This window comes from Octopus sinensis, linkage group LG14 (genome assembly GCF_006345805.1).
Source record: "Octopus sinensis linkage group LG14, ASM634580v1, whole genome shotgun sequence".
Lineage (NCBI taxonomy): Eukaryota > Metazoa > Mollusca > Cephalopoda > Octopoda > Octopodidae > Octopus > Octopus sinensis.
In genome coordinates, this window is record NC_043010.1 from 61660734 (window position 1) to 61679489 (window position 18756).

Here is an 18756-nt window from a genome sequence, read left to right on the forward strand (position 1 = left end):
GTTTGTTCTCTTTATTTAGCATACTTCACCTTTAAAGAATGAGGGGTTGTGACGTGACACCGCCATACAAATCAAAAGTTAAAAGATACTTTTTATGTTTGTCCAAACAGTTTCATTTCATGTGTGGGGCATGTTTGGAGAGGATGACAGACTTCAAACTGGTTGTCTATTCTTTCAGATACAGTTTCTTGGGGTTTTGAGGGGAGCAGGGGCCGCAAAAAGGAGGGAGGAAGGGAAGAGTAGCAATCCCATTTTCATGGTTTTGTTATTTTACCTCTTTTAATATTACACACACAATATGTGAGAGGATGTGTACACGTGTGTATACGGATATACCCACACACAATTGCAGATATATATAAACATGTGTGTGTGTGTGTGTGTGCCTGTATATATTTTTTATATAATATATACTTGTGTATATATATATATGTGTGTGTGTGTGTATATATATATATATATATAATATATATATATATATGTGTGTATGTGTGTGTGTGTATGGTTTTATATATATATATATAAATTTAAAGAATAAGGAGAAAATGGAGAGATAATTAATAAAATTATTTATTAATTATAAAATTTGACAGCATCTCTGACAGCTGTTTCGATTCAGAAATCTTTAGATAATTAAAGCATAAAATTAAAATGATCATAAGATGAATCTCTTGAGAGGTAGTAAGGATATACTGGTGAGAAATACATTTTGAGATAATGGCTCCATTTTCTCCTTATTCTTTAAATATATAAACATATGAACTACGGTTTATATGGTTACCTTATAGTTGAACTTTCTGTGGATTGGTAACTAACCAGTATTTTCATTGGATTTATGATCCCTTAATGAGGTTTATCACCTTTACTTGATATATATATATATATATACATACACACATACATACATATGTTCTTATACATTCAGTTGTTGGACTCTAGCCTTGCTTGGCATCAAATATGTAAATATATATATATATATATATATATATTACACACACATACATATACATGTTTATGATGCAAGAGCAATAAATAAAATCAGTTGGTGGACTTAATTAGTTTATAAGTAAATTTAGTTAACGAGTCATTAGCCCAAATGACTGTGGTAGATGTGGGGGGGGATAGGTTATTGTGGGTTCAGGACAGTGATGTCTCTGAGAGACGTCAACAAACTGGAGAGGGATCAAAGGTAAAACGCTGGCTCTCATTTGTAGGTTTCTATCCCTGGACTATTGAAAACATACCATACATATCTGAACACACACACTCATATATATATATATATATATATATATATACACACACACGCACGCGCATATGATTTTAAATTCTCTCACACACACATATATATATATATATGAAAATGTAAATTTCAGTCATAAGAACTGGGGTAACCTGAGGTTATGTTAAAAGACACTTGTCCAAGATTCCATGCAGTGAGATTGAACCTGGAACCTCATGATTGAGAAGTAAACTCCTCAACCACTCGGCCATCATGTCTCCTGTACAGATACATATATCTATAATATATGTGTGTATGCGTACACACGCATCCAAAAGCATGGTTTTTATATAAATGTATTGTTCGGTATTTTGTAACCAAATTGTTGATTAAAAAAAAAAAAAAAACAGAAAAGGAGATGAAACTTTATCTTTGATGGTTTATTCAACCAGTGAAGAGTTGGTCTCACTGCTTCAATAAACTTTTAAAGGCAAAACTCAAAGTCCCACTCAGTATGATATAATACAATATTGTGTGCACACACATATATATATGCATACACAGTTGGATGTGTGCCTATATATATATATATATATGTATATGCAGACGGATGTGTGCCTATATACATGTATTTATATATATATAAAAGCCACATGTATTAAATAGCAGCAGTGCTTTTGGAAATGGGAATATTTAAGGACCAAGGAGATAGTATGAGAATTCTTGGTGCTAAACTTTCTGCTTTGAAGTTGGTGTAAAACAAATATAAAATATATTTTATATTTTCAAGCTGGTCGTTTTAAACAATTTTTTAAATCATCGATAAATCATTAAGTTGTGTTGTGGCAGCAACAATTGGGATGCCAGACTAAGTTGTCTTTGGTATTCAGTTGTGTCCCTTTAGGTTCTGAGTTCAAATCAGGCTAAGGACAACTCAGTTTTTCATTATTTCAAAGCTGATAAAATATGAACCAGTCAAGTCCCCCCCCCCCCAACAGACACACATTCCTTTTAAGATTTGTGGCCTTATGAGAAATCACCCCTTTGTTGTTTTTTTTAACAATTATTATTGGCCCTTTCTCTCCAATTTTGGCACAAGGCCGGCAGTTTTGAGGGGGAGGGGCTAGCTGTCTCAGTGCTCTACAAGTACTTCCTTCATTAACCCCAAAAGGGCAAAAGGCAAAATCGACCTTGGCAGAATTTGAATTCAGTGCCTAGTGCACTATGGATTCTGCCAGCTCACCACCTTAATAATAATAATAATGTCATCAACGACCCCATCAGTGGTCTACAGACAAATCTTCTGTGGCATGAAGATTTTTTAAAGCTTTGTTATTGCATTCATATATTTCATTATCCTGTCCGCCATCAGACTGCGTTAAACGATGTTTAATTGATTTTGTTTTCTTTAATTTTTATTCGAATCTCCTTAGTTTTTACACTCAAGTGGTCCTTGAAAATATTCAGTTAACCTGAATGACCGATGATAAGAAACCAGTTGAGAAACCCTTTGGGAAGGAGGAGGACGTTTAAGCGTCTAAGGTTTCAGGGTTTTAGAGAGATCCCTAAATTGAAAAGGCTTCAATGAGAATTGAAGCCTGTTTGCATATTTGTCAAGAACTTAACATGTTCCTCCATATGCAAGAAATAATCAGGATTATTTGCATAATTAATTGATTTCTGGGTTTAGCACTAAGTGTTGCTGAGTTAATCCACTTTGGAAGTTGACTGATTCTTTGAATTATCAACCCAGGATGAATGAAAAGTGAAGATGGCCCAAGCAGGATTTGAACTGACAATCTAAACTGATGCCACGAAATATTGTAAGGCATCTGTCTAACAATTTATCAATTCTGCCATGCCATCATCATCATCATCATAATAATTCTTTCTAATTTTGGCACAGGGTCAGCAATTTTGAGGAGGTGGGGGGAGGGATTGATTACACTGACCCCAGGACCAAACTGGTAATTATTTTATCACACCTGAAAGAATGAAAAATAAAGTTGACTAAAGCAGGATTTGTGCTCCGAACGTAAAGGACCAGGAAGAAAGGCCACTAAGCTCACTGCATTAGAAGGGTTTCAGATTTTGGCAGAAGAGCAGCAAGTTTAGGGGAAGGGGTCCATCAATTAGACTGGCACCAGTACTTGATGACTGTCCGACAGGCCAACGGTTTTAGCAGATTGCTGCCTTAAAAAACAATACAAATAATACTAACAATGATAATGAAAAAATTTGGCACAAGGCCACTGATTTTGCTGGAGGAGGGGAAGACATAATTGATGTAAATCACCCCAGTATATAACTGGTAATTAATTTAATATTTTCAGTGAAAATCTGATTTAATCTGATGTAGTTTTCCAGACCAGATGGCTTAGTGTTCTTTCCAACCTATGGTCAGTTTGGAAGGTGAAAGGTCATTGTCAATGACCCCACCTCCCTCAATGACCAACTTCTATAAAAAATTTAGCCTCAGTGTTGTGGGTTCGAGTTTGGCCAAGGTCATAAGTGATATATTTTATTGAATTTTTTCCTGAAATTTGAACTCAGAATGTAAAGGAAAGTAACTAAATAATAGGAAAGGGTTTAGTCTGGGGATCTACCAATTCACTGCCGATATGTGTACACACGTGTATGTATATACATACATACATACACACACGCACATACATATATTAATGCATAGTTAACACTTTGTAATGATCAAAATGTGTAAGCCAGTCCGTTCCTTCCCAGAACTGCATCCCACTAGAATCCCTTTCTCTGTCTTTGTTTTTCCTACACCTCTCCAACCCCCATCAATCTCACCAGCCTGGTCAAGGCCTGCAAAGGTCATGGACACCCTCAGCCTTCTTCCGTCTCTGATCATCTTATATAGTGTAGCGTACTTCACTGTTCAGAGTACAGACACCAGTGAAGGACTGTGGACAAATATGGAATGTGTAAGGGAGTTTAGTATCAAAGTGAATCCTCTTAAAAATGGGGCAGGGGTTATGTGGAAACGACTTAAAGGTATTTCTCTTTTACTTTTTTCAGTTAGCCTGCAGCCATGCCGGAGCAATTTTTAGTTGAATGAATCAACCCCAGTAATTATTTATATACATATATATCTTATATACAAGTTTCTTTCAGTTTCCATCTACCAAATCCATTCACATCATCATCATCATCATTGTTCGACCGTGGTCGAGACAATGGAATTTACCATGCTACGCCAGACTTCATGGTCCATCATGGCATTACGGAGGTCCTGTTGCTGGATGCCTGTATCCCTGGAGATTACATCAAGGTAGGAGAGCTTTTGTTGGCCCAAGGCTTTAGTAGAAGACAGTGCCACACAGTGGGACTGAACCCAGAACCAGGTGGTTACCAGAGACACACCTGTGCCTATATTTGTAGGTAGATACAATATTAAATTCTTACTATATGGAAACTGAGTTAACTTGTTTTTTGATAGTCAGCTGCTTTCCGGAATTCTCCACATTTCATATTATGTATCTACACACATTTCATTTCCATTGGCCAACAGAGAGGCTGTGACAACTGATTTGCATATGATTAGGTTTGTTTATGGAGAGAAAGAGTTTAATGATTTCAATTGATCTATGAAGCACTTAACATCTTTGCGACTCTCACGATGGCGTTGGCAGGATTCCAGAAACATGCGTGAAAGAGAGATCAATGAATTGGCCGAAATTGTTTGGGAAGTTGCAGACCATTCTAGAAGAACGTAAAACGATGGGGGTAAGAAATTGCTTTTTCTTTTGACTACTTAGTCCTCGGAAGTGGGTTGATGGGCAGAGCCCCTTGCAGGCGTTCCCAGACCAGTAAGGCTGACATTTGTAGGGAGGAAATAGGGGAAGACTAAGAGAGAGTTACAGAGTTATAATTGTGGAGAGAGGAATGGGAAAAGGATCTGTGGTTTAGTAGGGAGCAGCGAGTGAGGTGAGCTGGGGGCCTCAAACAGGTTTGGTAAACAACTTGTTTGTTCAACAGGGGACGTTGTAGCATTACTAGAAGATTCTATGGTAGGGTTAGTAATTATAGTGGTTGTTGAGTAAAGGCTAGCTGGATGCAGTAACAAAAGCTCGTTACTAACATTTTACACTGGACTGTCCTCTGTCATGAGGGTGGAGGGTCAGGTGGAAGTTTACAATGGACAAAAGAAATAGACATTAGACCATAACTTAAGAACCACAAACACTTTAAAAGCTGACAAACTGATGACAAACTACATTTCAACCTAAAACTCATTATTGATCAATGGCCGAAACATAATAAACTAATGCAATGTTAATTAATTAAAAGACTGCACTTCATAGTGAGTTATCAGCTGTTAATGAGCAGTCATACTAAAGTCAGAATGGATTTGTGAAAGATCCGATCGCTGGTTTTATTAAGGGTCATTGACATTTATACCAGTGATGTAGCATGGGTGCACCCACAGGGGACAGTGGCCCTGAGGGTGCAAGATTTCAAAACAAAAAGAAAATAATGAAAGTAGTGATGGGCCATGGCTTGTTGGGGGTGGGGGGGTATGTGAAATAGTTGCCTTGCTTGGAGTGCTGACAACCAACACTATGCCTGTGATCTCTACAACTACTCCCAAAGGCTTCTACCTAGTCTCCAACAGCCACACTACACCAAAGTTACTGTCGACGTTAACAGTGAACCCCCACAACCACCAACGACATAAAACTACACATTTTGAGGTTTCTCAAGATTATACAGCAATACAATCTCAAGCATCATCATCATCATTATTATTATTGTTGTTGTTGTTGTTAAGATAGCGATACATGCCATCAAAGTGATGCTGGGTTACAAATATACAAAGCCCAATATACCCATAGTTACTACCCGTCTGATAAGGGTACACCAGACACATGCATCACATCCAAATGTGAAAGACATGGTGACCTCATATCAAGCTAAACAGAGCATGACGTTATTATTATTATTATTATTATCATTATCATCATCATCGTTGTCACTATTTTTAATGGGTTGTTGGCTTAAAAATAAGAAAGTATATATATAACGTGTATGCATGCTGTTTACATAAATATGTTTATGCCTGATGTTCATATATATATATATATAAATCCACACACACACACGTGAGCATTTGAATTTACAAGAGCAAGAAAGGTACTCAATACATATATTAGAGTATATATAGAACATATTCATTTATTCAAAGCTGGAGGTTCTCTCCAGCACTACTCTGAGTTTCATGTTTCCATTTTTCACACAGAAACTTACAGTAGAAATGGAGAGAAACCTATATATAAACACATGTATGCATACACACACACACAAGATATGTTATTCTATGTCCAACAGCAGACAAACCAGGTTCTATAATTCAGGTGCCATTTGAAATACAATCAACAGTGAAGTGAAATACAATGAAACGATGAACCTGACCTCTTCCCCACACACACACGCATACTATCTCTTCTTCCTCCTCCTCCTCCTCCCTGATAGTTATTGGTAATGCAGTGGCGGAAACGGAAAATACTTGGGGATGAGGGGATACTGGTGGAAGCTGTCCCCTGTTGTGTTGACCCCTGATAAATAAAGGGAAGGGATATTTTGGATAGTTTTATTCATAAACACATTGCGTACATAGAACAGTGTGTGTACTATGTGTTGTGTGTGTGTGTGTGTATGTATATATATATATATATATATATATATATATATATATATATATATATATACATCCCACACCCACACACACATATATGTATATATATATATATATATATACATATATATATATATATACATACATGTGTGTGTGTGTCTGTATGTATATATATATGTATGTACATATATGTATATATATATATATACACACACATGCATACATGTATGTACATATACACAAATATATATATATATACAACACAAACACACTTTCATAACTGGAGAGTAACAGATTTATATTTTTGTACTCAGCTAAATTCTTTTTGTAATAGTTATTTCAGATGTATGTATGTATATATGTGTATATATGTATATATATATATATATATATATATATATATATATATATATACATATATATACATATATATATATATACACACACATGCATACATGTATGTACATATACACAAATATATATATATATATATATACATACATGTGTGTGTGTGTCTGTATGTATATATATATATGTAAACAGACATGTATATAAGTTTACATAAATGGCAGCTGATCTAAGAACACAAGACATCTCAGTCTCCGAGTATAGAATGAAGAGTGAAGATATTTTATAATCTGAGGGATTTTAGAGAAACCGGCCAATCCAAGGAAGTGTTTCTTGCAATGTAATTCCTGCCTGAATTGGGTTGAAACAGAATAGATATAGAAAAACCTTCCTGATTGGTCAGTTTTCCCTGGCCTCTTTTCTGGTTCTGTTCAGTTTTTCATGTAAAGTTAAAAGATTCAATGGTTGGGGGCTGAATTTATTCCAATTGGAAACATCTGTGTTCATCAGTGGAATTCTTCTGTTGGGAACACAATGACATAAAAAATATCCCGTTTTAAAAAAAAAGAGATTTTCATAGAAATTTCCTCCATTTCTTTACGTGTGGTTATGAGGTTGTTTTCTAGAGATAAGCTTCAATGAGAATGTGTCGTCGTTTCAATGGTTAGGAGGATGCGGCGTAAACAAAGAGCTCAGGTGTGGGGTGTAGCCAGCTGTGAAAGTAGAACTGAGTGCAGACGTATGAACTGAAGCATAATTTTTTTTTGTGGGTGGGGGGCGTGGAGGGGTTTAAAAGTTCGAATGAGATTTACTCACTGATACACAAACACACTGAAAAGTGTAACGGTCTCAAACTGAACAGTAGAAAAAAAAATTTCATATACATACATATACATATATATACATATATATACTTATACATATATATACATTTACATGTATGTGTGTATATATCAAAGAACTTTTTATACTTGGTGAGATTTTTCCTGCCAAATTCAAGGTTCAAAGCTCTTTCTCTTTAAATTTTCTTCTATAGCTTTCGTCATCGACTCCTGCTATTTTCTTGTAGTTTAATTGGTGGGATGCTGTGAAGGGTTTTCTTTGAAGAAGCAGAAATAAAGATCGGAGTTCAGACTTGGTTCTGTAAACCGGGACCTGGGTAGAGAGTCTGCCATAACAGAGTACTCATCGGTGTGTACTCTTTGATGTTTTTGCATGAAGTTGGCTTCAAGAAATTGTTCCGGACAGGTTTATGTATTCTTTTGTGATTTTGCATTTCTTCCATGGTGGCAAACTGCTTTGTACATATGTCACACTGTGGTGGTGGAGATGTACTCGTGGCATGTATTCTGTGGTGCATCTGAAGAGCATCTCGCTGAGGGAATTGTTGCATACACATTTCGCAATTCAGTGGCTTATCAGGAGATGCATGTATCTTTTTATGTGCTTGCAGTTGAGGTTTCCGGACGAATTGTTCTCGACATATATCGCACTGAAACGGTTTCTCGCCCGTATGACTTCTTGTATGTATCTGCAGTTTGTCCTTCCTTGCAAATTGCTTCGGACAAATCTCACAGTGAAATGGTTTTTCGCCTGTGTGTATTCGTCTATGGATCTTCAAGTGATACCTTTGGGCAAATTTTTTTGAGCAAATTTCACAATGGAAAGGTTTTTCATCGGTGTGAGTCCTTCGATGGATTTGCAGACGGTCTTTCCTCGCAAACTGTTTCGAGCAGATCTCACAGTGAAAGGGTTTCTCCCCTGTATGAGTCCTTTCATGAATCTGCAGTTTGTCCTTCTGGACGAACTGCTTCGGACAATAGTTACACTGGAACAGTTTCTCACCCGTGTGTGTCCTTCTATGCAACTGCAGCTTGTCACCTCGAGAAAATTGTTTCGGACAAAATTCACAGTGAAAAGGCTTCTCTCCCGTATGGAGTCTCTCGTGGATCTTCATTTTCCCCTTTTCGACAAACTGTTTTTCACAATATTTACACTGGTACGGCCTTTCGCCCGTGTGTGTACTCTTATGAATTTTCAGCTTGTCTTTACGGGAAAACTGCTTCGGACAAAATTCACAGTGGAAGGGCGTCTCACCTGTGTGAATCCTCTCATGAATCTGAAGCTTATCCCTATGAACAAACTGTTTCTCACAGTAATGGCAATGGAACAATTTCTCACCTGTATGTGTCCGCCTATGTAATTGTAGCTTGTCACCGCGGGAAAATTGTTTGGTGCAAAATTCACAGTGAAACGGCGTCTCCCCCGTATGGATCCTCTCATGGACTTTCAGCTTGTCTCTCTGGACGAATCGTTTCTCACAGTAACTGCAATTGTAGGGCCTGATTCCCGTGTGCGTGCTTCGGTGAATTTTCAGTTTGTCCTTACGAGAGAATTGCTTGTTACAAAATTCACAGTGAAACGGCTTTTCACCCGTATGAATCCTCTCGTGGATTTGCAGCTTATCTCTGTGGATAAACTGTTTTTCACAAAAGCTGCATTGGAACAGTTTCTCACCAGTATGGATCCTCTGGTGCAACTGCAGTGTGTTTCGGCGAGCAAATTGTTTTGGGCAGGTGTCGCACTGGTACGGCTTCACAGGTGTCGAAGGGGGCTGCGGCTTCGGCACGTTGGCTACGACTGGCTTATTGTTTACGATGGGCTGCATTTGGGGGGACTGTTTAGGACACGGTGCAGCGGCGGCAGCAGCAGCTGCTGCTGCTGCCGCAGCACTCTGCGTTTGCTTCTCAATAGCGTGCATAGTTTCATATGTCTGGAAGTAGCAGTTCTGTGGAAACTGGTTGCCATAGATGTGTCCATGAAATAACTTTTGATTTGTATGCATCAGCCCATGAGTCTGCAGGTAGTAGCTCTGGGCAAACTGGTTCACATACGTTTGGTTGGGAAATGTTTTCTCATTAACATCTTGCATTCGATGAGGCTGAAGGCTGTTAGGGGGTGTGGGAAATTGCTTCCGAGCAATGTTCCCATGGACTGGTGGTTTTCCATCCGAAGGGAGTTTCTCCATGTTTGCTTCAAAGTTCATAGAGATTTTTTTAAGAGTCCTTCCTTAAAATAATAAAAAAGAGAACAAACACTATATTTATGAATATATATATATATAAACTACACACTCACACACAGACAGAGCAGGCGAGCTAGAGAACAAAGTGTGTATGAATATAGGTACGTGTGTAGGTATGTCTATGTGTGCAGTCAATAATGTGTTTGCATCCAGTTAGTTGATATGTGGTCTTCTAGTCTGGACAGAGAGGAGTGTTTCTTCAACGGAGCCTTCTTTCTGCATTGTTTTTTGGTTTTTATCTGAAATATAAGAGAAAACAAGAAATTATTAAAGATTGGCATTTGGGAAGACAACAAAATGGATCAACATCATCATCATCATCATTTAATGTCTGTTTTCCATGCTGGCATGGATGGGTTGGATGGTTTGACAGGAGCTGGCTAGCCAGAGGATTCTATCCAGCTCTACTGTCTGTTTTAGCATGGTGTCTACGACTGGATGCCTTTCTTGATGCCAACCCCTTTACAGTGTGTACTGGGTGCTTTTTATGTGGTGCTACCACCCGTGCTTCAAACGTGGCTCTAACACAGGTGCTTTATCCTAATTTAACATTGGACTTAAGGTAGTAAAGGTATTTCATCAAGGTACAAATACAGCAGGATGATTGTGTTGGTTGTTTCATATAAACAGAGCCACAACTGGCTGTCCATCTAAGAAATTTAGGGAGAGAATTCTGAAAACATTCCGGTTGTATTACACCTCATCAGAGAAGCACAGCCACCACATTACTAGCTGAAGTAATGATGAAGGAATCACCAAGTAAATGTACAATATTATACATCAGATATATACTGTTATAATATATATACAGGCATAGCAGTGGTTGTGTGGTAAGAAGCTTGCTTCTCAACCACATGGTTCTGGGTTCAGTCCCACTGCATGGCACCTTGGGCAAGTGTCTGCTACTATAGCCTCAGGCCAACCAAAGCCTTGTGAATGGATTTGGTAGATGGAAACTGAAAGAAACCCATCATATATATATATACATATAAGTTTGAGTATCTGTGTTTGTCCCCCCACCATCGCTAGTGGTTCGGCAAATGAGACAGGATAAGTACTAAGCTTACAAAGAATAAGTCCTGAGGTCAATTTGTTCGACTAAAGGCAGTGCTCCAGCATGGCCATAGTCAAAGACTGAAACAAGTGAAAGAATATTTATGTGATAGTGTATACTGTTATACATACATATAGGAGACTCCCTTCGGTCATGAATGACCATGACATTGCACCTGGAAAGTCACCCTCCAAGGCACAAGTCCAGGCAAGGTTGCTTTTTTTATGGAAGACCAGCAGTCACCCATGCATACCAGCCTCCCCCCTCTACACCACTCATGTTATTCAAGGGAAAGGCAGAGGCTTGGCACAAGTGATGTCGCAACTCATTTCTACAGCTGAGTGAACTGGAAAAACATGAAATAAAGTGTCTTGCTCAAGAACACAACATGCAGCTTGGTCTAGGAATCAAACTCACAACCTCACGATCGTAAGCTCGATGCTCTAACCACTGGGCCATGCACCTTCACTATACATGCATATATATATACACACACACACACACACACACACATAATACATCATGTAACTAGACAGTGTAGGAAAAATAACGAGAAGAAATGTTGAGAGATTTAAATTATTTTCAGACACAATCTGCATACAAAGACAATAATAAAGTTTCTGTTTGAACAGTTTATGTACATATAACTAGTGTGTATTCTATTATTTGGCAATTCTTTCATCAGTTATTAACCCTTTAGTATTTAAACCTGCCATATCCGGCCAAAATAGCTGACCTGTTTTATGTTCAAACTGACCAGATCCAGGCTCTCACACCTACCCTACAATGTTAGTCTACATTAAGTAATTACACCATCAAGATCTTGAAGATATGAGATAATGCATGATTAATTCAAATCAATGAGAATCAATAAGCATTATGTTTGATTGAATAATCTGAACACTAAAGGGTTAAATGCCTGTAGGGACACCATATTTTGTTGTCATCATCATCATCGTTTAATGTCCGTTTTCCATGCTGGCAAGGGTTGGACAGTTCGACTCTAGTCTGGGAAGCCAGATGGCTGCACCAGGCCTCAATCTGATCAGTGTTTCTACAGCTGGATGCCCTTCCTAATGCCAACCACTCCGAGAGTGGAGTGGGTACTTTTTACGTGCCACCGACACGGAAGCCAGTCAAGGTGTCACTGGCATCGTCCACATTCGGATGGTGCTTTTTACATGCCACCTGCACGGGGATCGCAACTACAATTTCCATTAGTTGTAATATTCTACAAAATATCTAAAACATTTTTACAAGTCAATACTGTGTTAGCAGTGGCCATTTAAGCAATGAGTTTGTGGACGGCCAATGGGTCGGATGGGTGTTGATGACAGAACAAAAACTCCTGACATTTGGCAGATACACTCATCACCCATTTTTCATCTCATTGCTGTTTACCCAAGGCATCTCGGATATGAAACATTGTAACAAAATCAGTGTCAGCTGGAATTTCTATAGAAAACCTGCAGAGATCTCTCATCAGTATTTCAGTAATTACAGCCAAGTTTATGATTTACAACTTTTTGGCTTGTTTCTGATGCTTCCTTGCATTAAATATGCCAGCAGTGACTTAACTATCATTTTTCCACGCAGATACCACCCAAGAGAATTTTAATTAATCTCTGAATAGAGATTACAGAGGCTTTTACAATTATATTAATATCACATCTATTCATAGTACCAGTTACCATGGTTACCGTGGTTATGTCACCATTGTGGTCATGTGACAGGGATGTTTACATAGAGCTTAGTAGTTATTTGCATAAAGATAACAAACAGCTCAGTGTGTGTGTGTGTAAGGTCAACTTATGTGGACCTGCTACAGAAAGATGATGTCCTACCACCAAGTGGTGCAGTCCAGGGTCACCAAATTGCAACAAGACATTTGGGATTTTCATTTTAAAGGGGGAAATTCACAAAGAAATTCCATTTCCAAATTCTCCCCCATCAAGCACACACACACACTGTTGCCTGGGACAACCTAGGTCAGACATATGCCTAACGACATTCAAGATATGACCATCCCTCTTTTGTATATTAGAGACTACATTATTCAAAATGACTGTCCCACGGTTTTTAAGACAGCAGGCTGAGTTGAGGCAGATTTGGTTGCTATTTCTAGTAGGTTCAATGACGGAGCAGAAGCTGTCTCATTGCTTTATTAATATCACAGAGTTACATGTTACATCATACATATATAATTTTCTCTCTCTCACCCTCCCTCTGTATGTATATATGTGTATATATATATATATATATATATATATATGTATATATGTGTGTATATATATATATATATATATATATATATATATATAATATATAATAATATATAAATATATGCATATATACATACATATATGTACACACCTACATCTATATGTATATATACATGCATACATGGGTACAGGACGTAAAAAAAAACGTTGAACACAATGAGAAATGAAAACAAAAAAACAAAAACATGGAAACAAACTTTTTTTTCAAACAACGAAAAAACAGAGTACAAGGAAAGTTCCCCTTTTTCAGTTGTCCCTGTTTCGTCTACTCTGCGTTTCAAAATCATCATCATCGTTTAACGTCTGCTTTCCATGCTGGCTTGGGTTGGACGGTTTGACTGAAGACTGGTGAGCCAGGTGGCTGCTCCGGGCTCCAGTCTGATCTGGCAGTGTTTCTACAGCTGGATGCCCTTCCTAAGGCCAACCACTCCAAGGGTGTAGTGAGTGCTTTTACATGCCACCAGCATGGGGGTCAGTCAGGCTGTTCTGGCAACAACACACTCAAAAGGTGTTTTTTTATGTGCTACCTGGACAGAAGCCAGTTCAGCGCCACTGCCAACGACCACGCTCGAATTTTGTTTTCCATGTGCCACTGACACATGTGCCGGTAAGGCGACGCTAGCAACGGTCATGCTTGAATGGTGCTTTTCACGTGTCACCGGCACAGGAGCCAATCCATGGCCCTGGCAACGACCACACTTGGATGTGCTATTAACGTTCCACTGGCACAAGTGCCAATCAGGTGGCACTGTCATTGGCCACGTCAGCGATTTTGATTTTTTACACTTGCCTCAAAATGTCTTCACAAGCAATGTTCATTGAGCAATGAATGAGGAGTACTCATAAGTGGGCTGGATACACACACACATATATATACATACATACACACACACATATATATACATATACACATATATGTACATACATACACTCATACATATATGTACACACACACACATATATATATATATACATATCACACACGTGTACTAGTTGTATAGTAATCATTTTCCTTTATTTGATATGAATGTTTAACTATATTACTGGTTTCAAATTTTGGCACAATGCCACCAATTTGGGGGAGCGGAGGAGGTAACTTGATTACATTGAACCCTCAACCTCCCATTCAGCTAGTACTTATTTTACCAACCCTAACACAATGAAAGGTAAAGTCAACTTAGGCAGATCTTGAACCCAGAATGTAAAGACGGACGAAATGCTGCTAAGCCTTTTGTCCTGTGGGCCAATGTCTCTGCCCAATCACCACCAAATATATAATTAGCAGTCATTTTTAATTACGATATGTTAGAACAGAAGTATATATTAATTATTGATGCGTGAATCAATGTGCCATTGATACGGTAATTGTACTGCAGGGTGAATCCATTGTTGTAACATGGGGTTTAGTTGAGAAGACATGAGGGCATGAGGGGCAAATGCAAACGAATGCCTGTATAACCTCTCTGTAGACAGAAAAACAGGGATTGGTCTGACCAGTCCAGCTTTATCTTTTACTTGTTTCTGTCATAAGACTGCGACCATGCTGGGGCACTGCTATGAAGAATTTTTAGTCGAATGAATCCACCTCGTTATTTATATATTTTTTCAAAGCCTGATACTTATTCTATCAGTCTTTTTTGCTAAACCGCTAAGTCACAGGGACATAAACACACCAACACCAGTTAAGCAGCGATGGGAGACAAACATAGACACACACACACACACAACAGGCTTCTTTTAGTTTCCATCTACCAAATCCAGATTTGCTTGGTCCAATGCTGTAGTAGATGACACTTGCCAAAGGTTTCACGCAGTGGGACTGAACCAGGGACCATGTGGTTGGGAAGTGAATTTCTTACCACACAGCTATACCTGCACCTACCCCCAGCATTATTATATGAGTGTTTCTTATTGGCATAATGACCCTTCTAAGGTACAATATCTTCAAAAAATGTCTAGATGCTGTTATTTATTGTGTAATTAATGTTTAGCACACTATAGGTGCATCATGTCACCATGATGAGTTTTCCCTGTTCTCAACCAGACACAATGCCTCTGCAGGTTACAAGGGAGAAAACTTGTACAGCACCATGGTGCACCTAAGTGTGCTGAAGGTTAAAACTGTGCAGTCATTGTTCAAAATATCTTTCAACTGTTTTTCTCTCATCATCAAAACCTGATTTTAAATGGCAAAGACACAGTCTTACTTATTATGCATACAAACCATCTCATATTTCACTACACACACACAAAATATAAGACAGAACTGATCCAGATTCATTCCCATACTACAGTTTGTGTGCTTTCTAAAATGTCAATCAACTGATTTTATTGGTGTCATCTGACTTGCTTGTTTATAGTCTTTAATCCACTCCAGGAAGGAATTTTTATAACTCACTATATTATACAGAACACACTCATATATATATCAAACGGAAATTGTAGTTAAGACACCTGTGCCGGTGACACATAAAAAGCACCGTCCGAACATGGCAGATGCCAGCGCCGCCTGACAGGCGTCTGTGTCGGTGACACGTAAAAGCACCATTTGCCAGCCTCCTCTGGCCCTGTGCCAGTGGATCGTAAAAAACACCCACTACACTCACGGAGTGGTTGGCGTTAGGAAGGGCATCCAGCTGTAGAAACACTGCCAAACCAGACTGGAGCCTGGTGCAGCCTTCATGGCTTACCAGACCCCAGTCAAACTGTCCACGGATGTTAAATGATGATGATGATGATATATATATATATATATATATATATACACAAATATATACATATGTATTTATACATATATATACACACACACACACATATATATATATATATATATATACATATATATAAATATATATATATCATCATCATCAACCCCACTTAACACCCACTTTTCCATAGCACAAGTCAGACAGAATTTAGCACTGGTTCTGGTGCCATATAAAAAGCACCCAATACACTCTGTAGAGTGGTTGGCATTAGGAAAGGCATCCAGCTGTAGAAACCTCACCAAAGCAGACAATGGAACTTGGTGGGGGTCCTGGCCTTGCCAGCTCTAGTCAAACCATCCAACCTATACCAGTATGGAAAACAGATACTGGTACTTTTTGGTTATCTCACCCCCATTAAAAAATTGCCATTAAAAAATTGGATTATTTCCCCACTAAAAAATCGAGTTAATGTGGCGACAAGAGATTGGATTAAAAGGGTTAGATCCTTTTGATTTAATACTTCAACACATTGTTGATGTTTGGCCTCCTCAATAGGCAGGAAATGATTTGTTATAAAAATATTATCAGATTTGGAAAGATGTTTAATTTTTTCCATTTTCATGTTTGTTAATTTTTTCAGTTTTGTATGATTTGTTATAAAAATGTTATTGAATTCAATTTTCACTTTCCATATTTATTAATTTTCTCATTTTTCATTTCTTTTATTGAAGGTTAAAAGTTTTTTTTAGTTGAGGGAAATAACCAAAAGTACTGATATTACTCATGAAAAGGGGAGAGAGATAACCCAATTTTTTAATGGGGGTGAGATAACCAAGAAGTACCCAGACGTTTGCACGTACACACACGCACTCCCTTTTTCTTGCATGTCGGAATGGGTCAGATGGGTACATATTACAGGGGCATTGTTTGACAGCTGGATGCAGAATGTAAACAATCATACACACACACACACCATGCCATCTGATGGTTACCATTGTGTTTACCACTGATTGTCTGGCCATAAGATTACTGTTTACAATCCCAACTGGAGCCAACTGTGTCTTAAAACTGAGGAATTTACAGCTTACCAATTGCTAAGACATTACTATTTCCATTTCAGTTGAATGAGGTGGTTGTGTACACAGCTGGCACCATCTGTCAGTCAGTGAAGTAGATTCAGTGAAGCATGGCCATGCATTAGACATACCAGACATAGTTTTCACTGGGAGGTCAGAGGTTAGAGAGAGAAAATTGACAGACAACTAATGGAGCAGTTTTTGAAAGTTCTAAACTATACAATGTCTACATAGTGTGTGTATAGGCGTGCAAGTGTGTGTATGTGGGGGGTATAGGTTACAAGTGAGTGTGTGTGGGTATAGGTGTGTGTGTGTGTGTATAGCAGATGCCTTGTGAATAGCTTTATGATCACAAGAAAACAATTTGTTAACATTAAATAAAGATTATTTGCCAACATAATATGGCAGATAATATGGTTAGGATGAATGCTACTGTTGTTTAGCCCCAGGAAAGATCGGCTCCAGCTGGCTGTACAACACACTCTCTGTGTCATTATATTTTCAAACAGGGGGGAGATTAGCATCCCCAACCCAGCACAGAACAATTTTTTAATACAGGACCATAAATATGAATGTGTGTGCATATATTATATACATATATATATAGAGAGAGATGTGTGTGTGCAATTATATGACATATATCATCATCATCTTTGTTTAGCGTCCACTTTCCATGCTAGCATGGGTTGGATGGTTCAACTGGGGTAGGGGAGCCAGAAGGCTGCACCCCCCCAGACCCCAGTGAGGGGGTATATATATATATATATATATATAGTTAATCCAAACAAGAAAACACAAAAAAACACAGCAACGCGAGGACGTGGAACAAATAAAGTATTATTGGACGCTCAGGAAAAAAGGGAAGGAGGGTTTAACGTTTCGAGCAGAGCTCTTCATCGGAAACATAGGAGTAGGAAAGATCCCGAGAAGGGAAGACAGAGGAAAAAAATTGCTGGCGGTGCTCACGAGGTCCAGCCCCACCCCACGAAATATAACAATACGTCTAACCCTTCAGCATTTAAACCAGCCATATCCGGCCCAAATTTTCTACCTGTTTTATGTTCAAACCAGCTAGATCTGGTTTCTCCCACCTCCCCTACAATATCAGTCTAAATATATACAATCATATCTTTAAAATCTCAAAGCGATGAGATAAAGCAGGATTAAGTGAAAGACATCTGAATAAACAAAGTTTACATTTGACAGAAGAATTTGAACCTGAAACGGTTAAACACACAATTACACAGCAGGAATCTTACAAAACAAATACATAAACACACACACATGTATATATATTCTTTTATTCCTTTACTTGTTTCAGTCAT

At 38.2% G+C, this 18756-nt stretch overlaps 1 protein-coding gene and 1 long non-coding RNA gene across 4 annotated transcripts in view; both read right to left on the reverse strand.

Annotated features, from left to right (window-relative positions):
* Nucleotides 1–1841: 1841 nt before the first annotated feature.
* On the reverse strand, nt 1842–13843 carry LOC118766107. Its single transcript, XR_005002033.1, has 3 exons — nt 13833–13843; nt 6681–6685; nt 1842–2301 (listed from the first exon to the last, which is right to left on the reverse strand). It is a non-coding gene; the product is annotated as an uncharacterized LOC118766107 (long non-coding RNA).
* LOC115218829 (zinc finger protein 2 homolog) overlaps nt 7662–18756 on the reverse strand; it is a 72687-nt gene continuing 61592 nt past the window's right edge. For all 3 annotated transcript variants that reach the window (XM_029788772.2, XM_029788771.2, XM_036509341.1), the window contains one exon: nt 7662–10550. In XM_029788772.2, the coding sequence (XP_029644632.1) occupies nt 8356–10272 (1917 nt within the window). In that variant the 5' untranslated portion in view covers nt 10273–10550 and the 3' untranslated portion in view covers nt 7662–8355. The remainder of the gene's footprint in view (nt 10551–18756) is intronic.